At 34.2% G+C, this 27,346-nt stretch overlaps 1 protein-coding gene across 1 annotated transcript in view; it reads right to left on the bottom strand.

The window, feature by feature from the left end:
* The window catches only part of CWC27 (CWC27 spliceosome associated cyclophilin), a 191,420-nt gene that overhangs the window by 11,473 nt on the left and 152,601 nt on the right, over positions 1-27,346 (bottom strand). The window contains exons 12-13 of the mRNA XM_047872567.1: positions 21,533-21,642; positions 17,383-17,486 (exon numbers count right to left, since the gene is read on the bottom strand). Of these exons, the coding sequence (XP_047728523.1) occupies positions 17,383-17,486; positions 21,533-21,642 (214 nt within the window). The remainder of the gene's footprint in view (positions 1-17,382; positions 17,487-21,532; positions 21,643-27,346) is intronic.

Genomic DNA, 27,346 nt, shown 5'->3' with positions numbered 1-27,346 from the left:
TGTGTGTGCATCCTTTGCTCATGGGAAAAAAGTGGCATATTCATCTTTTCCTTATGGATTTGTGAGAATTTTTACTATGTTAAGAATATAAATCCGTATTCATCACATAAATTGCAAACAACTTTTCTAGTTTGTCATTTATCCTTTAATTTTTTTTTTTTTTGGTCTAGGTTTACCTACCTATCTCCTTTCCTCTTCTATCCATCCCTCTGTCCTCCCTTCCATATAGAAATTTACAATTTTTTTATACAGTCATTATGAGCAGTCTCCTTCTGTCTTTAAAGTTATGCTTAAGTCTTTCTTCACATTAATACCATGTAAAAATCCACTATATTTTCTAATAGCACCTTTACATTTCTCTTTTCATTTGTTATTCTTGTATCAATTTAGAATTTTTTTTTAGTATACTGGGTCAAATAAAGTTCTAATTACTTAAATTATTTTTTCCATGTGGCTACCTAGTTGTTCCAACTTCATTTCTAGAATAATTCACCTTGTACAGTATCCCAACCCACTGGTTTAATTATTATAATTTTGGCATCTGACTGGGAAAGATCATTACTTTCTTATTCTTTAAAAAAGAGTATATTTTTTAAATAGATTATTTTTTCAAGAGGTTTAGCCTTACAGAAAAATTGAGCAGTTAGTACAGAAAGTTCTCTCATACACCCAAATCAATTTTTCCTATTATTACCATCTCATGTTAGTATTGTACATTTGTAACACTTAATGAACCAATATTGATAACTTATTATTATAAGTCCATAGCTTATTTATATTTCCTTAGTGTTATGGACTAAAGTGTTTCCCCAGAATTCGTAAGTTGAAGACCCAATTCCCAATATGACTATATTTGTAGATATCGTCTTTACAGATATGATTAACATAAAATGTCATTTTGCAACACATACAAATATTGAATAATTATGTAGTATATCTGAAACTCATATGCTAATTATACCTCAATTAAAAAATATCAAATGAGGTCATAAAGGTGGGCCATCTGCAAGCCAAGGAAAGAAGTCTCACTAGAAATCAACCCTGCTGACACTTTCATCTTAGACTTCTAGCCTCTAAAACTGTGAGAAAATAAATTTCTGTTGTTTAAGTAACCTAGTCTGTGGTATTGTGTTATGGTAGCTCTAGGAGACTAATACACTTAGCTTTTACCTAATGTCCTTTTTTTTTGTTGCAGGATCCCATTCAGGATATCACATTACATTTGGGTTGTCATGTTTCCATAGGCTATTCTTGGCTATGGCAATTTCTCAGAATTTCCTTGTCTTGATCACTTTGACAGTTTAGAGGAGTACTGGTTGGGTATTTTGTACGATGCCTACACTAAAGGGATTTATCTGATGTTTTTCTCAGGGTAAGAGTGGGCTTACAGGCTATTGGGAGAAAGACCACAATGTAAAGTGGAATTTTCATTACATCATATCAAGGGCAAATGCTATCAAAGTGATCTATGATGTTGATGTTAACCTTGATCACCTCACTGAGTGCTTGCCAGTGTTTTCCACTCTAAAGTTACTTTCCCCCCTTGCTTTCCATGTGGTACTCTTTGGAGGGAATTCAGTATGCATAGCCCACACCTAAGGAGTGAGAAGTTGTGCTTTCCTACTCTTTTTATTAAAACATTTCTGGGTTATTTTTGCTTGCATCTCTTCTCCCCTCCTTCAACTGGTATTTTATTTGTATTATATTAGGTTTATAAAATAATCTTGAGATAATTTGTTTTTTGTTAAAAATTAAGCATTCTAGAAACATGGTATACCTATCTCTTTATCTGTATAACAGGTTGAGTTTTCTCAATTAAAAAAATGTTTTCTAAGTGATAATTTCACAGCAGCTGATGAACTGATATTGATCTTTGTGTATTTATTTTGTTTCTGGCCACAATACTTGAAGTCTTAGAACTTTAGACAGATAACTTTGGATTTTCTATATCTGCAGATAACTTGGTTTCCTCCATTCCATTTTACAATTAAGTAACTAAAGAGAAGCTATTGAATTTATTTATCAAACTGAAGCCTGCTTCCCAGTTCATAGCCTAAAAACTTTGGAAACCTAAATATGACAGATACTTTTAAGGGTCTTTTGCTGCTAATGAAAAATAAAAATCAAAATAATTTCTGTAGAATCTGGGTAACTATGTTAAACATTTGATACTTATTAAAGTTTAAAGAAAGTATATCTAATATGAAAATCATAACTTTTAGATTTATTCCAAATGAATTAATCAAAAGTAGCTATATAGAGATGACATTATCAACCCCAATATTACAACTATTTTTTTCTATGATTCTCTGCTAACTTTTGATACTGCCTAAAATGTAAGTGACAATTTTGTTTGAACATTTTGACATTTTCATATGAGATCTAGAATATATTTTCAAACATTAAATGGAGGATTCTTTCATTTTGATAATATTTTACCTATCAAAATGTAATATTTAGGTAAATGTCTTATAAACTTTTAATTTTAGAACTTTTCTCTATCAATAATTACAGGTAACTTAGGGTTCTCTTTTTACAAATGTTCAAAGCTTCTTAAGGAATTAAGATATTAAAGCATTAAAGTATCACTATATATGAAAATAGTGTGGATCTTTTTCAACACGAATTAGATAGTAGAAGTGACAGTAATTCATATGATGAGACAGACAGACAGACAAAACATGAATGAGGCCAGAGATCAAAGTATATTTTAAAAAGTCCAGGAAAATGAGGTCACTGGGATTCTTCATGTCCGGCAGAGCAGGTCAGCACAGGACAGAGATGACTGAGAAACAGAAGAGGCTAAATAAGGGAATGAAATCAAAGAGAAAAAGGATAAGAGAAGAGTCAAAATGGGAAACAGAAACAGTGACTTAAAGGAAGCAGAGAAAAATGCAGACAGAAATGGCCAAAACTTAGAAGAAATTTAAAAATTGACAGCAGGACAATAGTAACAAAACAATAAAAGAAAAACATTGAAATATTTGAAACAAATGAAAATCACTATAGGAAAATAGAACATTAGGTAAACCAAGCAAGCCACTGGCCTATGGAAAAGAAAACAAAGATAAAAACTAGTGGAATTTCTTTTACTGTTCATCATTAACATGGGAAAACTTCTTTTCTTCTAAATTTTGAATAAATGTTAATATTTCTCCTTTGCTTTGGGGTTTTGAAAAGCCACCTCTTAAAAAAACTTTTTGTTTTCCCCAGTTAAAAAGAAAAAAATAATCCTCATATTATAGAGTGTCTTGAATAAATATTGAGTATTGTTGGAGCAAAAGTGAAAAGATGTAATTTTCAAAATATCTTCAGCAACATGGGAATAGTTTCTCAGCTTTCTTGCCTATCTAATATGCTTCACATTCTCAGTAGGGCACAGGTGGAAAGATTTAAGAGGCTTTCCAGAATAAATCTGTAATACGCATTCTTACACCTGCCCTGGGGTTTAACCAACTGCTCAGCCAATAACATTTAATCTGTGCCTGGTGAACTAACAAAACAACTTGGGAAGATGGGGTTCCCAGTCCAAAAGGCCTGGTAAGCAGCTGGGGTACATGGCTATCTGCCCGTCTCTCTCAACAAATCCACGAACAAAGCAAGCTTACCTAATGTGATAGAAACTTATTTCAGGTCAAACTGTATGAAAGCAGAGTAAATACAGCAGAGCTTTCTTTATTCAGAAGTAAAAGGGAGAAAAAGAGGTGACTTCAGGGACTGGACAGAGGGCTTAGAATGAAAATAACTGCCTTTCCAGGGTCAGCAATTCTGACAAGGTCCTATTTATAAAGAACCTCATTGGTCTTCTGCAGCATTATTTATAGTCCTTTATAAAATGAACACCAATTAGGCAATCGGGTCTATAATCATATTTCTTCTTGCTTCATTTTATCACTATCTTAGAACTTGGCTAAGAGAGAGAAACAGAAGAAAAACATTTACCTTACACTGAGTTTATAATTTTGTGCTCTCTAAAGTTTATATTAAAATTTTATTTATAGTTGATATCCCTTCTGCCATTTTAGCAGCAGTCTCAAGGAAAAAAAACAACAACAATATTTCATTAATGAGGCATTACTGTCTACCATAAAAATATCAAATCTCAAATTTATTTTATCCTAGAAAGAATCATGATAGAAACTGAAGTTAACCATTGCAACTTATTATGGGTTAATTAAGAAAACGTAAAAACAAACAAACAAAAAAACCTGTCAAACATAGAAATGGTATAAATTCTAATCATCATCTTGGTAGATCTACTGACAAGTACAGAGAAATTAGTTTTCAAAAATATCAATGAGAACATCAAAAATGAGAACAACAAAACCTTTACTGAGCACTGACACCCTGTTAAATCCTTTAAAAAAAGTATTTCATGTAATCTACAAACTAACCTATCAGAAAGGTACTATTTACTATCCTCAGACTACAGTTTAAGCAACAGGATGAGACAGGTTATACAATTTGTCTGAAATCACACAGCTAATAAATTCAAATCAGGTCTGATTCCAAATCCCATATTCATAACCACTCTCCTGTATATTCCCATGGAAAATTCTGGGTAAATGTGGCAAGAACTTCTTATTCAAGTTAAACTTTTAAACAACTGTCTGCATTTTAATTTTTCAAATTAAAGGGATTATAATATTAGGGACATGGACTTAATATCTGCTGTGATTTAAAGGGAGCTGGACAATTTTTGACCAAAAATTTATAATAAAATGCTGAAGTCACTTGTTTGGCCTTATTACTACAGCAATAAACAATGACACTGCTTTATAAGCAAATGTGAAAAATATGTAGGCTAGCTCGAGAAACTATTGCAGTATAAAATCACACAAAAAAAGACAACTACTGAGCCAAGCATGATTAGCTATTTCTGAGATCTACCACTTTCTAGCTCTGAGATCTTGACCCAAGTTACTTAACCTTTCTCTGCTTCAGATTCTTCCCATATAATTTAATACCATTTAGCTTCTAGGTTAAAAAAGATTAATATTTTGTAAATGTTAGTAAAAGTTAGCTTCTTCTTACAACTTTTATTTCTACTAAAAAAACAGCTCAAGCCCAACATTTTATATATCGTGGCTGATTGAATTATCTGCACACAAAGAACAGAACATTATTGTTACATTTAACTTGATTATCTGCATTAATACCAGAGAGGAAAAGGGATGTTAATAATTCAAAATGGTAGGTAGTAGAAAGATTATTAATGAATGTCTCTGGAAGAATATTTTGTGGCTTGCATTTATATACAGCAGTCCTAGATGTCCTGGGGATTACCATCATGTAAAATAAAAGTGAGATGTTATCTACTGTATGATTTTGTTAATCCTTTGTGCTTTTTTTTTTTTAGTACCAGGGAAATGGAAAAAATTCTGATCAAACCTCTCATAAAAACATTTAATAACCTATACCATAAATTGGCAACGAAATATCCTAAATTTTGTTCTTTTTTATTCCTCATGCTACTTATTTTCCACATGCAATCTTTTCCATTACTTTGAAGGTAGGGAGTTTGTCTAAAGACTGATTATTTCCTTCTTGGCACTAGGGTCTCAATTCAGGTAGTGGCCACCTGTTAAATAATGGGGCCTTTTTATTGATTCCATGTTCAATTGTCTAAGATTTTTCCAGGTGTGGTTTACTCAAAGAAAATACAAATGGAGCACATTATCCAGTTGCTTAAACTTTTAAAGTAAAAATATGTGTTGAACAATAGAGATCCAACTTGCTTACCAGATATTAAATAGTATTATATGGCTGTAATAATTTAGCAGTGAGGTACTGACACAGGAATAGACAGAAAAATCCTTGTAAAATGATGAAACTGACCCAAAAATATTTCTAAGCCCTTAGTATATGATAAAGGACATGTGTAATATCAGTGGGGAAAAACAAAGGATTATTCACTTGTGGAAGTTAGTAATATACAAAAAAAAAAAAGTTATAAGAGTAACCTAATATAATACACCAAATAATAATTTCCAGGTAGATTAAAGATTTAAATTAAAAATGAAAATAAAACCACAAAAATACTAGAGAAAGATATAACTAGGTATTTATATAATCCTGGGATTATAAAAATTTAAAGAATGATGCTGGGCCAAAAACATGAAGAGCAAGATTGGCAGAGTTATAAATACACATTTAAAACTCCATGTTAAAAACAAAGCCAAAACAAAACAAAGCAAACCCCTCACAAACAAATTGTTAGGTAATGACAAACTAGTAAAAATATTTAAAACAAAAAATAATATCCTTAATATTTTTAATTTTTTTAATGTTTATTTTTGAGAGAGAGCGAGTGAGCATGAGTGGGGGGAGGGGCAAAGAGAGAGGGAGACACAGAATCTGAAGCAGACTCCAGGCTCTGAGCTGTTAGCACAGAGCCCGACGCGGGGCTCGAACCCACGAACTACAAGATCATTACCTGAGCCATTGTTGGACGGTCTACTGACTGAGCCACCTAGGTGCCCCAAATTCCTTAATATTAAAGAGCTTTTGCAAAGCAGTAAGAAATATATAATCATATTAGACTATACACTTAATAAAAAAAAAAGCCTTATACACTTAATAACTACCACCACAAGAATGATGAAATATAAATGGCCAGTTAACACATTTTTAAAAGTTGAACTTCATCAGTAAACAAAGAAATACAAAATAATACAAAGTAGAAATTGGCAAAGATTAATGTATCTATATCTGTTACCTATGATATATTACAACATACACATATGTGATACTTAGCATAAGGAGAAACCAGCCACTTCATACATTACTGGTACAGGTATAAATGATTTAACCTTCTGGAATGCAATCTAGCAAAGATGTTATCAAGACACACTTGAGCTGACAAAATTCACAATGATCTGGGGGAGGGAACTGTTTGAAAGGGGCATGAGGGAACTTTTGGGGGTGATGTAAATGTTCTAGGTCTTGTTTTGGTGGTGTTTACATGAGTATGTACGATTTTGAAAATTCATCAAAATTAACAAATAAGAACTATGCAATTTCTTGTTTGTAAATTATAAAAAAATACTTAACAGTTTCACTTCCTTTAACCTAAGGAGATAACAGTGGACTTAGAAAATATATAACTATTGGATTATTCACTCATGAAAGACTCCTAATGAAAAATCAAATAAATTTTTCCATTCTTGAGAAAAGTGTAATATAGGTATAGACAAAAGGATTAATGATGATTCTCTGTAGGGTATGAAATTACTAATGATTTTTTATTTCCTGTCCTTTTTCAATGTTTTTTATATAGATTGCATTATAACCACAAAGTGGGTTATTTGAAAAATCAATATGACAATTCGTATTGATTTCATCTAATAATTTTCTAAAAGAAAATGATACGAATTAAACATTTTTGAAAACAATTTAAAAAATTTGTAAAAATTTTATTTTTAGAAATACAAACAACTCTGTACAAATTCTGCATCTTCTTTCACAAAATTTCACCTGGAGCCTTAGTACTTGGGTTTTTCTACATCATTTAACTTTGAGATATGGTTAAAGTAATAGAACTTTTGTTCCTATTTTCTTGATTGCCTATGTATAATGGCCGCTTTCATTTTGTACTGGCTTGGTTGCTATCTGTAACTCCCACTATGAAATGACTTTTTTTACTACAATGTGCTTAATCCCAAGGACCTTTGCTCCTTAAATCTTCTTCCCAATAGAAATGAACTACTTATGCCTACAAAGGCCTTTCTCTGTTTCAAAATGCTGTCAGCTATAAAAACCCCCAAAAAACAAAAAACAAAAAAAAGTTTCTGGAGACGGCCCAAGTCCACGATGTATGACTGTATATTCCCAGCATAAAAAAGGTAATCTTGTCTACTCCCCTCCTCTTTCTCTATGGATGCTGAATTTACATTAGCTAAACTCTGGATTCAGAGTTATATAAAATTATATTCAGAGTTATTATAGTTATTATAAAAGCCTTCGGATTTTATAATCAGATTCAGCTAAAGAATCTGCTTTATAATACTTGTCTCCTTTTCTCAAAAGATTTTAAAATAGAACCATCATGCACAGCTAGCAAATTTAATTAATATATCCACATTCCTTCTAGGTTACAGACAACATAACTGAGGTAAATTAACATTTGCCTTTTATTTATATATTATTTTTCTTTGATATTATTACATCAAGACAACTGTATAACTAACAATTTGTCAATTTAATTTAGAGTGTTGACTGAGTAATTTGTCAGGGCTTACCAATATTACCCCAGTACCATGCACCTTTCTCCCTCTCTCACACCTAATATTTCCTGAGCATTTCCTTAGAGTCAGGAACTTTGTAACTTTAGAACCACTTTACACGAATTATCTCATTTAATTCTAATAATAACCCTGAGGTAGATATTGTTATTTCCACTTTACAGGTGAAGAAATTAAGGCTTGCAATAGAGGTTACTTGTTCAGGCAGTCTGATTTAACAGCTCATTGTATAATTAAAATATAATTCAATATGTAGGATTATACAGAGCCTCCATAGTGGTGCATTTCTTGAAAAGAATGTGAAAAGTATTCCAAAGATTAGAATGGATGATAAATGTGCTGTAACCAGCTCCAAAAGACAGATAGTATTATTTAGAATCAAAGGTCTTTGAAAGTCAAGTTGATTTCCCCCACCCCTCATTTTTATTACTTCATGTTAAAATCACTGTGCTAGAAATTGGTATTCTGGGGCTCTTAAGTGTGACCAAGAGCCTCACTATTTATTACTGTGTGATCTTGGGCAAATAACCTTTCTGAGTCTAAGTTTCTTCATTTATAGAGTGGGAATAATACTGATTCTCTAGTGGAGTTGTAAGAAACAAACCCACCATAGCTGGTCCCTAACCTATGAGCCCTATGAGGGTTAAATGAGGGAAGATAGCATTAAGGTCCTAGCAGCATACCTGAAATATATCACATGCAAATATCTGCTTCAAGAATAAATTGGTTGAGGGGGGTGCCTGGGTGGCTAAGTCGGTTAAGTGTCCGACTTTGGCTCAGGTCATGATCTCACAGTTTGTGAGTTCGAGCCCCGCATTGGGCTCTGTGCTGACAGCTCAGAGCCTGGAGCCTGCTGTGGATTCTGTGTCTTCCTCTCTCTCTGCCCCTCACCTGCTTGCACACATTCTCTGTCTCTCTCTCTGTCTCTCAAAAATAAATAAATCATTTAAAAATTTTTATAAAAAAAAGAATGAATTGGTTGGATTCAGAACCACCTTTATCTCCTACTACCAGTAGAAGAATATGAACAAAAAGCATAAAAAGGATGTATATTTACTTTAAAGTCAAGTATAAGTGATTTCTACTGTCAGTTATTTTGCAAATCTTATTAAGATGAATAACTGATAATTGGCTAAAAATATACTTAACAGCTGGTTATAAAAGAAATGATGAGATTGCACATTAAAAGTAACTGCAGACTTGCCAAAACTAAAATGTTTGTGAAAATGTAAACACTCCACAAGCAAAAAAAAAAAAAAAAAAAATCTAGACACAGATCCCACAGCCTTCACAAAATAATTCACAATGGATCATAGGCCAAAATAAATAAGGCACAGAGATGAAAAGTACGGCATAGGGAATATAGTCAATAATACTGTAATAACGTTGTATGGTGACAGATGGGAATTACACTTGTCCTGGTGAGTGCTGAGTAATGTAGAGAATTGTTGGATAAATGTCATACACCTGAAACTAATATAACACTGTATGTTAATTTTATTTCAATTAAAAAATGGATCATAGACCTAAATGCAATATGCAAAAGTGTAAAACTCCTAGAACATAACATAGGAGAAAACCTAGATGACCTTGGCTATTAGATGCAACACCAAAGGCATGATCCATGAAACAAACAGTGGATTACCTGGATTTCATGGAAATTAAACACTTCTGCTCTGTAGAAAACAGTACCAAGAGAATGAGAAGACAAGCCACAGACTGGGAGAAAATATTTACAAAAGACACACCTGAAGATACAAAGAACTCTGAAAACTCAATAAGAAGAAAATGAACAACTCGATTAAGAAGCGAGCAAAAAACCTTAGCAGACACCTCACAAAAGCAGGTACAGAGATGGCAAATAGCATCTGGAAAGATGATCAACATCATAGGTCACTGAGGAACTGCAAATTAAAAGAACAATGAAATACCACTCCACACCTGTCAGAAGGGTCAAAATCTAAAACACCGAGAACACCAAATTCCAGTAAGGAAGTGGAGCTATGGGGACTCTCATTCATTGCAGTGGGAAAGCAAAATGGTCAAGCCACTGTGGGTGATTGTTTGGCAGTTTCTTACAAAACTAAACATGCTCTTACCATATGATATAGCAATTATACTCCTTGGTATTTGCCCTAAAACTTATGTCCATACAAAAACTTACACATGGATGTTTATAGCAGCTTTATTCATGCTTGCCAAAACTTGAAAGTAGATGAGATGTCCTTTAGTAGGTGAATGCATAAGTAAACTGTGCTACGTACAGACAAGGAATATCATTCAGCACTAAAAAAAGATCCATGAAGGCATGAAGTTCATGGACGAATCTTAAATGCATATTACTAAGTGAAAGGAGCCAACCCAAAAAAGCTGTATACTCTCTGATCCCAACTATATGACATTCTGGAAAAGGCGAAACTGTGCACACAGTAAAATCATCCATGGTTGCCAGCCTTAGTGGGAAGATGAGAGATGAATAAGCAGAACATAGAGAATTTTTAGGGCAATGAAACTATTCTGTATGGTACTATAATGGTGGCTACATGTCATTATACATTTGTCCAAACCCATAGAATATACATCACTGACAGTGAACCCTAATGTAAACTGTGGCCTTTAAGAGATAATGATGTGTGAATATAGGCTTTTCATTTGTAACAAATGTACCATTCTGGTGTGGGATATTGATAGTTGAGAGGGCTGTGTGTTGCAGGGGAGGGAGGGGGAGGATTACGGGAACTTTTTATAGTTTCTGCTCAACTTTGCTGTGAATCTAAAGCTATTCTAAAAAGCCTATTACGAAACATTTCTGAAAAAGAAAAAAGAGCAGTTAAATGCCAGTTTGGAGTTGCTATGGGCATGGTAAGAATTATGTTGTAAGCAGGTCTCGGCCAACAGGCTGGCCAAATTTAATTCGAAAGCACTACTTTGGTACTCCTTGAGAACAAGGATCACAAACTGCGAAGTTGAATAAAGCTTCCCAGGACTTATAAAGTGGGTTATTATATCTAACAAAAAGAATCATCATGACACACACAATGACTAAAGATGCTTTAGTCCATCAGTTCTCAAACTGTGACTTGAGGATCGCTGTGTCTCTATTGTCAAAATTATTTTAGTATGAATATTAAAACATTGTCTTTTTTCATTTTCATTCTTATCCTTATGAATTCACGGTGGAATTTTTGAGAGAATACATGATGTGTGGGATCAAAACAGAGTGAAGAAGAGGAGCCTGGGTGGCTCAGTTGGTTGAGCAACCGACTTCAGCTCAGGTCATGATCTCATGGTTTGTGAGTTTGAGCCCCGCATCGGGCTCTGTGCTGACAGCTCAGAGCTTGGAGCCTGCTTCTGATTCTCTGTCTCCCTCTCTCTCTGCCCCTCCCCCACTCATGCTCTGTCTCTGTCTCAGAAATAAACAAACATAAAAAAAATTTAAAAAAAAGACAGTGAAGAAGATATGAGAATCCAGCTGCTTCTGTTGTGTCAGACATTGGGAGATATGCAAAAAAGAGGTAAATTAAAAATAAAAGGTAAATCAATGGCACTTTTCTCACTAGATTTTCTCCTATGAAAATATAATGGTTCTTCATACAATTTTTATTTATGTTAACATGAAATGGGTTTATTATTATTTTTAAGTGATTTCATTCTTTAGTTTTAATTTCTAGTAAGGTAAATATCAATAGATATATTCCATACAAATCAAAGCTCTTTGGAGTTCTCACTAATTTTTATAATTAAAAAAATTTTTTAAAAATTTTTATTTACTTTTTGAGAGCGAGAGAGCATGAGCGGAGGAGGGGCAGAGAGAGAGGGAGACACAGAATCTGAAGCAGGCTCCAGGCTCTGAGCTGTCAGCATAGAGCCCGATGTGGGGCTTGAACTCATGGACTCTGATCATGACCTGAGCTGAAGTCGGACGCTCAACCAAATGAGCCACCCAGGTGCCCCAATTTTTAAGAGTATAAAGGGGTCCAGAGAAAAAAATGTGAGACCTGCTGTCTTGGCTAATGCTAAATGGGTAAAGAAGATCTCTTGCTTGGCTAATGTGAGTTTTCATTATTCTCACAGCATCTGTCCTTATACCTGTATTTGGATTTGTCTACACTGACTTGTTATCCATGCTTGGCAAAGTCCTGATTGAATGAAGTGGAGACTATAATTACAATGTTCCTTTGTAGTCATTGTACCCTTCACTCAATACATGATAAACCTCATACAAATTACAGTATTTATTATATATAAAAAGTATTTAAAGCTTTGCCAATGAAGTGAAGTTATGTCCTTTAATGGTATCTTATAATGAGGTCTGAATAGACCTAACAGTCAATACTTTCTTTTACATCTGCATTATTAAATTTTCACAGTTTTGAATACTCAGACAGCTGGTTTTTATTGCTTCTATGCTATGCTAACTCCTGAAGAACACTTGAAAACTACCTCATGCTAAATCTGGTTCTCAAACTCTAATCTCTAGCACAAACAATGACTGATGGACAAAGTGATTTTTAATGCAAGCCAAGGTGCAGTAACAAAGCTGAAAAACAAAAACAAAAAAAGAATCCAGATCCAAAAGTCCTAACCAATAAGATTATCTTAGAAGGATAATTTTTTCAGAACCAAGAACAAAACCATTTAAACCTGAGGATCTTGAAGAGTTATGATGAAATGTGTACTAGTTTTATTAAAAACAGAAGCAAACCAGACTGCGTATTTTTAAAAACTTTACAAAGGCAAAACATGTTTTTGGAAACGTTATTCTCTTTCAGTAAGTACTGCAAAGTACCTTAATTAATTCTTGAGATTCTAACAGCCATAAAAGCAAGTCATAAAAATGATATTTATTTGGGAGTATAGACTGGAATGACATTTTGGGAGGGCCATGAAAATATTTAGCAGAAGCCTAATATGCATACCCACTGACTAAGGAATTCCAGTTTTGGAAATTGATCTGGAGAAAACTGGCAATGATGAAGATACATGGATGTTCATTACAGTGTTGTGTATAATACATGTAAACTGGAGGGGCGCCTGGGTGGCTTAGTTGGTTAAGTGTCTGATTTTGGCTCAGGTCATGATCTCACAGTCCGTGAGTTCAAGCCCTGCATCGGGCTCTGTGCTGACAGTTCAGAGCCTGGAGCCTGCTCCGGATTCTGTGTCTCCCTCTCTCTCTCTGCCCCTCCCTCACTCATGCTCTGTCTCAAAAATAAATAAACATTAAAACAAATAAAACATTAAATAAACAAAAAAAATAAACACTAAAAAAACAAACTGGAAAGAGCCTAAATATCCAAAAACATGGGGCTGATCAAGGAAACTGTGGTTTATTTTATAATGGCATACTATGTGGCCTAATACAAAAATATAAAAATTAATCATAAAATTATGTATGGCAAGGAAAAGTATTTACTTTTCTATATTTGCCATATATTGCTAAAAGCTGAAAGCAAGTTATAAGATTATAGCATTATATGATTTCATTTCTGCCTAAAATGTGCATGGGCACAAAAATATCTGGAAGTGTATAAATTAATGATATTTATTGTTGAGTTGGGGATCACAGGTGATTATTATTTACTTTTTTTGAGGTTTCCGTAATCTGGTTTTGGTATAGTGAACATCTTTTCTTTATATAGTAAAAATAATTATTCTCTAATTCTTAGAATACTGAATACTGTACGTACTATGAGAAAGTGGTGGAGGGGAGAGAGATGAGAAGAGGAGGGAGGAAGGCAGATAGACCTTTATATGGTTTATTATTTTATCATATATATTTGTTGCAAAGTATTAGGTTAATCTTAGATTAACCTGGAAAAACATTTGAATGGAACATAGTAGTAAATAGTTAAATATTCACAAGATCACATTCTACTCTCATAGATTTAATTTTTCTCCTCTCCTTGGAATGCTGATTTTGTTCTGTAGGAGCAGGTGGCTTTCTTTTTTATGTCTCTCTTCTATCTTGTCAGAAACAGCTCTCACAAAACTTTTTTGGGAGCTAACCAAGCTTTATCTAACCAAACCCAAAATGGCATATGGACCTCATCCACATGGTCATATGAATCTGGTCTCTGATGATTCCTGCCATGTATCTAATGGTTTTATAAAACCCATGCTTGAAGAAAGATTCTATAGCTATAAGAGTGTGATGCTGTGGGAAGAAGGAATGTAGTGGCAAAGAGGCTACTTTAGCTGCTACACTGGAGTCTGGGAGCCATCACTGCCACCAAATACTGGCAGTATATATCCCAACAAAGGAAGAATCTTAATAATTTTGAGTGAAAAATTTCTATCATGCATTTCAGCTTAGATCTACTAATAACACTTCTTTAAATGCCTTGTTAGACAGTGAAATCTGGGAGTAATTATCAACCATATACAGTGTTTACAATAGAATCATATTTCTTTTCTTTTCCCCCTCCCACTGTTTTTTTTGTTTTTTGTTTTTTTTTTTTTGCATAAAAAAGTAGAATGCTGCTGAATGGTACCCAAATGTCTGTTGTATACCATGCCAATACAGCAGCTTAGCCAAAAATGCGAACCGAAAGTTTGCCAAGTAAAAGAAAACATAACAAATTGGTAATGGTTTCTATCTTGACAGAAAATGAAAATGATCCCTCAATGTGTGGTCACTCATGCGGACACATAAAAATGTCTGAGAAGCAATCATTTTACCTCAGATAACAGACCTTGACAGTGTAGTACAGTACTGGCTGACTTTCACTTCTTAGAAAAGCGGTAACCGTGACCTACAAAATAGTCTGGTAACCATGTAATTTATGCATAACACACATGCACATGCCATGCACTCATAATATTTGCCATAAATCACTTTTAATATAAGACTTCTTTTCTGAGTGGAATATACTTTATGAGTGATGGTCTAAATCACTAGAGACCTGATAAACTTGAACGGGTGTATTTATGAACAGACAGGATGTTGTTGCTTATCAGGTTACAAAATTTCAATAGTCTATATTGCAATAAAATAGTCCCATGTATTCTGTATGATTCTGTGTAGTGCCTTGAAACACTAAAGGTATTTTTTTACTAGATGTTAGATAAAACAAATACAAAAAATGTGTAGGTACATAGTGTATAGTTCTGACTTTCGGCTTAGGAGACTGTAATTGAAAGTAGAAATGAACCCCCGGAAGACCTGGTAAGTCTTTAACATACTTACCCTTCCTTTTCCACTTAGTTTTGTTCCCCAAATGGAGAACTGGTCAACATCACTGACCAGTGATTTTACCATCTGGTAAAGTTCTCCCATTTGTTTACTTTCTAATGAGGATGTTAGAACATAGATTGTACTGTGAAATCACATCAAAAGCAAGAATGACAATTTTAAAAACACTGATTGACATCTGCAGCTAATGAGGAATTCACAGTGAGAGAATTCGGAACCAAGTGGCTCGGAAGAACCTTGGGAAGTTAAATGGTCTTGCCAAGTTAAAAGTAAATTTGAATCCTGTGTGTTATGAGTTTCAAATGAAATTTCTGGGTCTAAATTTGTTGGTGACTTTCCTGTTCAATAAAAAAGGACTTAAATGGCTTATAAAAAGGTTAAAAAAACTTATTGGGCATCAAACTGCTCTTACAAAACATCATCTTGATGAGTTAAGTGTAAATGAATCAGAAACACATGGATCATGTTTCCTTAAAAAATGCATATGGATTCAAAAATAAGGGGAAGAGGACTTGGCAAAACATTTTTTTTGTGTGGTGGCTGAACCCAAAACATTTGAAAGATATTTTGAGACATTCAGGGAATCCAAAATAAAACTAAACCTGTCCAGTCATATAAAAAAAACAGAAAATTCTTCTATGTAATGTGCATTTATCTCTAAGGGTCAGTCAACACTCACTGAGCCTTCACCTTTGGCACACAACTGTGGGAGGAGCCAGCTTCTGCCTTTAAGCAACTTTGAATTTAAGTATAAATAAGTACATATAAGTAATAGAAACCAATTAAAAGAGTCTCAGGGTTAAAAAAAAAAGTACATAACCTAGATCATACAGAAATTATATTTTGAGAAATATATAAGCATTTCAGGGTCCTAGGGGAGGTAGGATTCATTCCATTCAAATCATCATCCCCCCAGTCCTTTTGATTAAAGTTGTATATAGTTGCAGAATCCTACTTGCTTAAATGTTTTCTTAATAAGTGTTTTTATGTCTTTTTAAATGTGTGTCCCAGCCCTCTTTCCTCCACCCTCTAGATTTGTGAGTGCTCAACAAATCTTGCTGACTGGTTTCCTGGAGGATGGGAGTGTTGAGCAGTTTTGAAATAGGAGAGAGATGCCGTCTGGCAGAGAGGAGTGAGGCTATGATTCTGGGTTGGGGTAATGGCACATGTGACAGTTCAGAGGCTCCAGAGGGTGAGTCATATGTGGGGGGTGACCCTTTGGCTTGCTTGCAGTAATGTGCTTGAGCCAGGGTGTAGTGGGAGGTGAGGGCAGTTAGGTGTAGGGAGTCCTAATATACTACATGTGAAGTCAACTGGAGGACAGAGGAGTGTGATAAGGGAAAGCACAATTCTTATTCCTTTTTTTTTTTTTTTCCCTTTTTGCCAGTATAGGATAAAGTGTTAAGCACAGGACATGTACAAGTCATTAATTCCTTTATTTCTTATCAGTGTCTTAAAAAGCTGAAAAACAGCCAAAGAAAAAATAAGTTGACTGTGTATGATTGCTAGGATCCTGTAGGTCATAAATTTTAAGAGGAACTTAGTAGGATTATGAAATGTATTACTGAGTCCTAAAATGTTTGTGGGAAAGTGTAAAAAATAAATGATTTAGAATCTTTTGAGGCTGCTTTCTAGCTTTTTAATGTGAATCTTATCTTTTCTACAATATTAGAAAGTTATTTAGGACAGGGAGAGTGTCATATATGTCCTGTATATTTTCCACTGGCTAGCACAATACTGGGAACACACCAAGCACTCAATAAATGCTTATGGAAGTGAAATGAAGTCAAAAGATGCTGAGGCTCTGTAATGATGAAGGTGTGATTAAAGGTGAAGTCTGGGGGTGAGGGGAGAAGACGACATAGTGGAAATGTCCTAATATCTTAATAGTACCTCTGCTCTGAGCCTATTTGTTCATGGTTAATACACAGAAATCAAAGCCCTTACCATCCTTCATCATCTTCTACTTCTGCTTCAGAAATGTCATTTTCAGGAGTTTCAGCAATTGCTTGGGTGAGTTTAGATTTAAACTGGTTCAGCAGCGCCAGGGTCTGAAATAATGATTACATGGCTAAGTTTTCTGATAAGGATAAATATAATTTTAGAAGAGACACTGAAATTTGGTAGAAAAAATTTGAAACACTAAGACTTAGATGAATTTTTAATTTTGAAGGAAAATAACAAAACTCAAGCAGTGATTGTTCTATAAACCTCGACAATGCCCTGTTTACATTTGCACTAACATTTTCCCTCAGGCATATGTGACAGTTTCTGATTTGGGGAACATAAGTTTGCTTATATAGAAGACACTTAAACTTTAAAATGCATGCTTGTTAATGACTAATTTTTAAGGTCCACAAGACAAGGAGCTACTTCACTAAAATATGAGAAATCACAAAATAAAACACCAATAACAAATAGTATTTGTCATTGAACAAATTTCCAAAAATGTAAAAATATCAATGGCAAGGAAGGTAAAATGAATAAACACATTAACTGGTGGAAGATGGGTAAATTGGAGTGATATTTTAAAAAGCTATTTAAATTTGTCAAAACTTTAAGGTGATCATTCCCTTTGACTCAATCACTTCAATCCTGGGAATACATGAAGAAAAATAGTATGAAACAGAAAATGGCTTATGGAAAAGATGTACACTGCAGCCATATTCCTACAAATGGAAAAATGAAAACATGTTAATATCTATCAGTAATGAACTAGATATATTTTGTAAAAAGTAATGAATATAGTATTACATTATTAAAAATTATATACAAGAGCATTACATTCTGTTGTTAAAGATAGTGGGACGTAAATACCATGTTCAGTAGATTTTTAAGAAAAGGGCACGATTTCTGTGGTTCTTGTTTGTCTCCCATGTCCTTTGCGGGTAACAAACCACAAGTGTCTATAGTTTTGTAATTAATACTCAGCTTACCTCCAGAATATGAGTAGAGAACAAAAGCTGGAAAAAATATTTTTATTCTACAGTTTAAAAAAGTAAATACTTGTGAAATGGGGTGAAGTACTACCTGTTTCACAAGGAAACAGAGGTATGATAGTTCAGTATGTGAATAACAAGTACAATATGGCATCACAATAAATTGCTAGGCTCTGTAATTTATCTAAGAAATACCACTGAGACCACAGTTCATGGAAAAATTAAGAAGGTTTTGGTGGTCTAGAACTGAAGCTCAATAAAGACAGATGGTACAAGAAACAAAGGCAGTTACTGCTAGAAATGATAGTGAAAGTGCCTTATATACTTTATAAGTTCTGGAAATTTTAATGCCCACATGCACAACAGATGAAAATATACACATTACCATAGCGTCCACTTGGAAATGAGACAAGTTTTGGGGGAAACACTAAATTCCTACAAAATATCCTCACGGGCATTCAGAGGGCTCCTAGTGCATTGGGGTTAGGTATTTTGTCTGTTTTCAGAGTAGTAATTAAAAGATTAAGCTCTTCAAACAGTGTTAACAAAAAAAGAAGGCATTCCTTGTTTTTAAAACTTATTTGTTAAAAAAAAAAACCCTTTTGCTTACAAACTTTTCTTATATTTGCTTTATAATAAGGAAAAGTTTAATTTAGAAATATTAGAAAATAAGGAGAAGCAGAACAAAATTATCTATTATTCCATCACATAAGAATAACAATTTTTGACGTTTTGGCATATATCCTTCAAGGCTTTTTAGGTGTTTTTTTATTTTTGTGTATGTGTATGAGCTTATATATCTATATATATGTTATATAAAATATATCTCTAAAAGTGTATTTTAGTGTACAGTCTATCTATAGCTTAAAAGTAAACCCCATTAATTTTTTTAATGGTGGACCTTTGTACACTTGGAAATGTCTTTTCCAAAAACATAAAGAAAAATGAAAACAAAGGAGACTTCTTAGTGGAATGAAATTTAAAAGCTTCCTAGAAAATTATGCTAGACCTAGATCTTTTTCCTTGAGTTTTGAAAGTGGCAAGGCAGTCTGTTTTTAGGGCTAATTAATGTGCTACTGGCATTTGCTCAAAGAAAGAGGACTGTAACAAAACATCCTCTTGGCCTTTCTTAGCTTCTCCTATATTTGTGATTGAACTTTTTCTAGCTGCGTTCTAAAGGCAGAAGACACTAGGCAGTAAAGCAAACGTCACAAAAATAATGGGGCACAACATATGGTGAAGAAGATAGGATTTGCATAGGGGCATTTCTGTTCAGCCTCTCTGGGGGAGTGGGTCTTCTGAAGGAGTGAATGGCTAACTACTTACAGCATGGCTCTTCAACACAGTGAGAGTCTTCCTAGTAGGAGGAAACTGTTTTGAAGAGGTCCTGCCTTGGCAAACTTCATGCATGCATACCTACACAGAAGAGTCTCTTCAACTGGCCTCTACACCTCTAGTCCTGCTCTGGGTCCAGTATAGTCTCTATACCACAGCCAGATTGGAGGAATCTTCCCAAAGTGCAAATGAGATTATGTCATCTCCTTCTTTCAATGGCTCCCCTCTGCCCTTAGGGTAAATATAAATTTCTTAATATAGCTCAAAAGTGCCTTGCATGAGTTGGTTTCTGCTTCCCTCTCCAGCATCATCTTTCTTTTAGTTTGGTATAGTCCATACTTAACATCTTTTATAGTTCTTTGCAAAGAGATCCAACATTTCTTATATACTCTTCCTTTGTCTGGCCACCTGTCTCCTATTCAACTTTCAAAGTTCAACTGACCAATCATTTTCTCAGGGAGGCCTTCCTAGATTCTTAGTCCATGTTTAGTCCTACTGTTACACATTTACATAGTTCTCTATACTTAACCTGTCAGAATGCTCACCTTCCTTTATTGGCATTACTTGTTTAACTGGCTCTTTTCCCTAACAGCTCCAAGAGGACAGGGATGTGTCCACCTTGTTTAACACCAAATACAGTGATTAGTACATGGTAGGTTCTAAATAATTATTTGCTAGGAGGCAAAAAAGAAGAACGAATAAGAATGAAAAAATGATCCCTAGGGTATCTCTGGTAGTAAATTGACTGTAGTTGCTATTCAAAGGGCTTTGGACTCCATGAAATCAAGTTAATAATGTACTTTTTCTTAATTTCATTTGATGTGTCATTTCTTTTGAAAATTGCTCAAATTAGTTCTCTATAATTACAATTTCCTATACCTGATTTCTTACTGAACTTTCCCTATGGTTATTTTCATGGTAAGTACTGACGTATGATCCTTCTTTACCAGTAATTAGGTGCAATTTATAATATAGTCCCTGATTATATTAAGTTATTCAAATTATTCAAATACACTTGGGCTTTTTAATTTACTTTTATTTTGCCTATTTTATTTATACACCTAAAATAGCTTGTTCTCAAATATATATATATATATATATATATATATATATATATATATATACACCAAAAACCATTTATTTTTGGTGCTGCCATATATAGCCATATATATATATACATGTATATGTATACGTATATGTGTATATGTATATATATGTACATACACACACACACACACACACACACACACATATGTATATATGGCAGCACCAAAAATAAATGGTTTTTGCCTTCACCCTAGCTTTTCAATATGCAGGGTTGCTGGAGATTTATTTCGACTGCTAAGTGTTATATGGTGTGTACAACTGATTTTCAAATTGTTGAAATAGTTTTTTCTTATTTCTAACAATCTTATTCTTAAAGATTCAGAAATTACTTACAATAAGCAGAGTTCTGCAATATTATTTACAATATTGCCTTATTTACAGGCAGTGTACAACTTCAAGCAGAGTTGGCTAGTCAGCGTGTAAGATACTGTGCTAGAAGAGATCTCTTCATCATTTAATATGTGGTTTTGCAAGATTCCTATGCTTGATATGGGAGCACAAGGTTGAAACCTGAAAGTTTTAGGCTTTTTCCTGTAATGTCTGGAAAGAACATGAATGGCCAAGGTCCTTGTCATCCCACCCTATACGAATATATCCTTTTTCATTTTTAAGAGGTAGTGCTTTCCCAATGTACAATCAAATTAGGCTCCATTAGCAGCACTTAAAGACAATTAAAAGGCAATGAATTACATATGGATTTTGGTTTGTGACATTACCTGGTCTTCCCGGGAAGTTCCCTTCTTTGCCTGTTGCTTCCTCAGAGCTTCATACTTTTGCTTTTCTCTTCTGTATTCTGCAACAGCACCGTCAGGAGCAGTTTCTTCTTCTGAAGAATAATAGAATGTTCTTAGAATAAATAGTAAAAACGCTGGGTGGTTTCATATTAACATTTATGCTTATTACAGAAGATGAGGTCAAAACCTGGGATTGGTTCTCACCCATTTAAAAATCAAACCAATAAATGCCACCAGCTCCACAACTATTACCTACACTAGAAAGTGACTGGTGTTAATTTATCAACCAATTTTATAAACATCTTCATTATATATTGTACTATTGTAGTTCTCACTTGTTTGACTATAAAATTAGCTATCTCACTTTAAAAATAATTAAGATTTTCCTAAAATTCAGCAATGCCATTTTACATTATTCTCCTGCCTTATATAATCTTCCAGTATTGGTTGATTTTCCAATTACCTACCACTTTTGTTCCCCAGTTAAAACAACAATAACAACAACAAATACACAAGTTCAATTTGATGTCATCATAAAAAATTAATATATCTAGCAAATAACTCAGGACAGTAATCAGAAGCAGATAAAAATAATTGTTACTAAGTTAGAAATTAGAAAACCAATTTATAGATTTGATCCTGCAATAATTCCCTATGAAGATTAGTTAACATCTGGGTTTACAGAACAGAGTTTTGCCTAAAAAAAAAAATTTTTTTTTACATTAACTTACATGCACACAAATTAATGAAAATTTGTGACTTAAAACAAACACTCAACAACCTATCTCTTATTATTTTTGGCTAGTAAACCAAGAGGAGCTGATGTAATCAAGAATGCAAGTAATCTTTCTACTCAAATCTTAGTTTGCTGCTTGCTTTTTTGTTATAGAGTTTTAAGAATGTTATTAACATGCAGTGTATTAACAATTAGCTATTTTGTTCAAGAGATTTTTTCTTTTTTTTTTGACTATATCAACATACTTTTATTTCACATCTTTTTAAAAAATAATTTATTTTATTTTACTTATTTATTTTTATTTTTTATTTTTTAACATTTATTTATTATTGAGAGACAGAGAGACAGAGCATGAGCATGGGAGGGGCAGAGAGAGGAAACACAGAATCTGAAGGAGGCTCCAGGCTCCGAGCTGTCAGCACAGAGCCTGATGCGGGACTTGAACTCACAAATCAAGCAAGATCATGACCTGAGCCGAAGTCAGACGCCCAACTGACCGAGCCACCCAGGCTCCCCATTCTTTTAAATAATTTATTGTCAAGTTAGCGAACATAGAGTGTATATACAGTATAGTCTTGGCTTCAGGAATAGATACCCATGGTTCATCACTTACATACAACACCCAGTGCTCATCCCAACAAGTGCCTTGCTCAGTGCTCATCACCCATTTTCCCTGTCCCTCCCCAACCCTCCACCCCCATCAGCTCTCAGTTTGTTTTACAGAGAACAAATTTAAGAGTCTCTTATGGTTTGCTTCCCTCTCTGTAACTTATTTTTCCTTCCCTTCTCCTATGGTATTCTGTTAAGTTTCTCAAATTCCACATGTGAGTGATAACAGGATAACTGTTTTTTTCTGACTGACTTATTTCACTTAGGATAATACACTCCAGTTCCATCCATGTTGTTGCAAACAGCAAGATTTCATTCTTTCTTTACCACCGAGTGGTATTCCATTGTGTGTGTGTGTGTGTGTGTGTGTGTGTATACACATCTTCTTTATCCATTCATCTGTTGATGGACATTTGGATTTTTTCCATAATTTGGCTATTATTCATACCACTGCTATAAACATTGGGGTACATGTGCCCCTATGAATCAGTACTCTTGTGTCCTTTGGATAAATTACTAGTAGTGCTATTGCTGGGTTGTAGAGTAATTCTATTTTTAATTTTTTGAGGAACTTCCACACTGTTTTCCAGAGTGGCTCCACCAGTTTGCATTTCCACCAACAGTGCAAGAGGGTTCCCCTTTCTCCACATCCTCACCAACATCGGTTGTTTCCTGAGTTGTTAATTTTACCCACTCTGACTGGTATGAGGTGGTATCTCAAAGTGGTTTTGATTTGTATTTCCCTTATGATTACACTATTGAGCATCTTTTCATGTGTCTGTTGGTTATCTGGATGTCTTTGGAAAAGTGTCTACTCATATCTTCTGCCCATTTCTTCACTGGATAATTTGTTTTCCAGGTGTTGAGTTCGTTAAGTTCTTTGTAGATTTTTGATACTAACCCTTTATCTGATATGTCATTTGCAAACATCTTCTCCCATTCTGTTGGTTGCCTTTTAGTTTTGTTGATTGTTTCCTTGGCTGTGCAGAAGCTTTTTACCTTGATGAAGTCCCAATAGTTCATTTTTGCTTTTATTTCCCTTGTCTTCAAAGACATGTAAGAAGATGCTATGGGCAAGATCAAAGAAGTTGTTGCCTGTTTTCTAGGATTTTGATGGTTTCTGTGTTACATTTAGGTCTTTATCTATTTTGAATTTATTTTTGTGTATGGTGTAAGAAAGTGGTCCAGTTTCATTTTTCTGCATGTCACTGTCCAGTTTTCCTATCCATTTGATAAAGAGACTGTCTTTTTTCCATTGGATACTTTTTCCTGCTTTGTCAAAGATCAGTTGGCCATACATTTGTAGGTCCATTTCTGGTTTCTCTATTCTATTTCCATTGGTCTATGTGTCTCTTTTTGTGCCAATACCATACTGTCTTGATGATTACAGCTTTGTAATAGAGTGTGAAGTCCAGGATTGTGATGCCCTAGGTTTGGTTTTCATTTTCAATATTACTTTGGCTATTCAGGGTCTTTTGTGGTTCCATACAAATTTTAGGATCATTTGTTCTAGCTCTGTGAAGAATGCTGGTACTATTTTTATTGGGATTGCATTGGATGTATAGATTGCTTTGGGTAGTATCAACATTTTAACAATATTTGTTCTTCTCTTCCCTGAGCATGAAATGTTCTTGCATTCATTTGTGTCTTCTTTAATTTCTTTCATAAGCTTTCTCTAGTTTTCAGTGTACAGATTTTCTACCTATTTGGTTAGGTATATTCCTAGGTATTTTATGATTCTTGGTACAATTTTAAATGGGATCTATTCCTTGATATCTCTTTCTGTTGCTTCATTATTGGTATATAGAAATGCAACTGATAAGAGATTTTCTAACACAGTAACATTTGCTGCACAAACCCAACTGTGTGAAAAATGTGGTCAACTCTTATATTTCCTAACTGATTATATCACATTACTATAAAGTACTTCTCTTTATAATATGATCAACTATGAATAATCACAGAACGTTAATTTTTCATTTTGATTTGCCAGTGGTATACTCTGAATAATTTCCTTAGTTTTATATTTCAGTTCACTAATTCTTTGTTTAGTTGTATCTAAGACATAAACTGTTTTAAGTTTTTAGTTTTAAGACATAAACTGAGCCATTGATTTTAATAATTATATATGTATTTTTTAGATATTCTATTTTGTTCTTCAAATTCACCTGCTCTTTTGATAGCCTTAGTATTTTCTTTTTTTAAGTTTATTTATGTATTTTGAGAGAGAGAGAGAGAGAGTGAGCACGTGAGCAGGGGAGGGGCAGAGAGAGAGAAGGAGAGAGAGAATCCCAAGCAGGTTTTGTGCTGTCAGCATGGAGCCCAACGTGGGGCTCGATTTCATGAACCATGAGATCATGACCTGAGCCGAAGTCCAGAGTCAGACACTTAACCGACTAAGTAACCCAAGAGCCCCAGTGATAGCCTTAGTCTTTTATTATGATATTTCATGATTTAAAAATCTCTTTTAATTATTTAAAATACACTTGTTATATTGTATCTTTCAGATTCTTCTTGGGTATCTTTCTGTTATGTCTTCTTTCTCTCTTCTTAGGCTTATCATTTCTCTGTGTTTTCTAATTTTTGATTGTGAGTTTATCTTGAGCTAGAGCTTCATCTCCATCATGCTCCATAGGAATCCTAGGCACCGCAGGATTGTGTAAGAATTTCTACAGAGAACTTTCACATTTGTTTCTACCAGGCAATTTAGGGGTTCCATTGGTCTGAAGTCATTCTTTTTTAAATTAATTTCTTGGCTTAGGATTCCTGTACCATATAGCTAGTGTGTACTCAAACTTTGTAGCCATGCCTGGTAGAGGTTTAGAGTTTTGATTTTTTGTGAGACTCCTCCCACAGGTAGCTCTGAAAAATGATAAGCTTCATTGTGGCCTTCCTGACCAGGTGGACAGTTTTTCTAGTTCCCATTTCTCTTGACCCAAGGCCACATTGCTGTCCATGTCTTAGATAAAAACCCCACTTTCTAGCTAGTAGAGCCTACATCTGGTTCCAATATGCCCCTGAGCAACTACAGTATCAGCTTGCCCACTTAATGCTCTGGTTACACCTCCCCTTTGTTTCTAGTACCCAGGGCTTTTCTTTTTTTCTTATCTTCTCTCTCTCTCTTTCAAGCTTAGCTAAGTATTTAAATTGGGCTTGATCATATTTTATCCAGTGTGTCTATATATTTGAAGAAGAAGGAAGTTCTGGGCTCAGTCCATGTTGCCAGAACAGGAAGTAGCACATTCATTTCACATGTGCTTGAATCCCCCTGAATAAACAAAAATTGAATAAGTGACTGGATGATTTTAGTGACATAAAACTGGCTAATAAAATACATGAGGAGTTTGAAAAATTTAGTTTCTCTAAGTACAGACTGTTCTTTTACTTTTCTTATAAATCTCAATATACAGTGGATGATAAATCATAAATAATAATGACATAGTGTGATGACTATTTGTCATTAACTGAAATTTCTACAAAACATGCTGAAAAATAGGAATAAAGAATAGTGGGGAAAAAGAACATTTACTAAAGGCTATAGTTAGGCACCATGCTAAGATGCTTTGATTATGAAGTGTCTATAAACCATATGAGGAAACAGGAATTAGAATATGGTAAAGCTGGGATTTGAGCCCAGGTATGATATGAAAGGCCAACGCTGTGCCCTACTGAGTTCAATTAAAACTTCAATCCGGAAAACAAAATTTTACTAAGTGTCTCTAACATGGTGGGCATTCTGAGAAATGCTATAAAAGATATTTAAAACATAAATGATAACAAGCTTTTCATTCTATAATGTAATGGAAAAGGTAAAATGAACGTAAGATAAAACATAAAAAATTCACATAAGATATGTGAAATAGTTAAGAAATCAAGTTACTGATTTTTAGTATCAAATTGCTGATTCCTTAGAGGGCTTAAAGCTTACCTATGTTGTAGTGTTAGAATAAAATATCTTTGCTGTCTCTGAGATAAAACTAGGTAATATACATGAAACGTTTTGGTGAGGAGAGTGTCCAACATCACAGTAACCATCAGTTTAGTACTGGAGCATCAGTTTACTAGAGCACCAGAGCTGGAAGTTGCTTTGAGGATCTTCTCATCTAACTTCTCCCTTTATAAGTGAGGTAACCAATGTTAATGTAAGTGAAGTTACGCAGCCAGTCTCCCAGGGAGATCAGCAGCAGAGCCTGGGCTAAAACTTGTGTTCTGAATCTTAGTGAAGGTGACGATCTAAGTTAAGTACTGTACTTCAGTTCCTGCATGTTATAAAGAATTCCTCTAAGCCTTCCCCTAAGGGCTAGTCAGAAACTTAATCCTTGCTCCACTTGAATCTCTTTTGTGAAACCTTTTTGTTCTGAACATAAAGGAATGGTGACTAGTCAGTCAACTGCGGTTACTTAGCTGAAGAACCAGTGGTATCCATCTACAAATCTCATTTTATAGATAGA

Source organism: Prionailurus viverrinus, chromosome A1, assembly GCF_022837055.1.
Source record: "Prionailurus viverrinus isolate Anna chromosome A1, UM_Priviv_1.0, whole genome shotgun sequence".
Classification (NCBI taxonomy): domain Eukaryota; kingdom Metazoa; phylum Chordata; class Mammalia; order Carnivora; family Felidae; genus Prionailurus; species Prionailurus viverrinus.
This window is presented reverse-complemented; position numbering and strand designations above follow the sequence as displayed.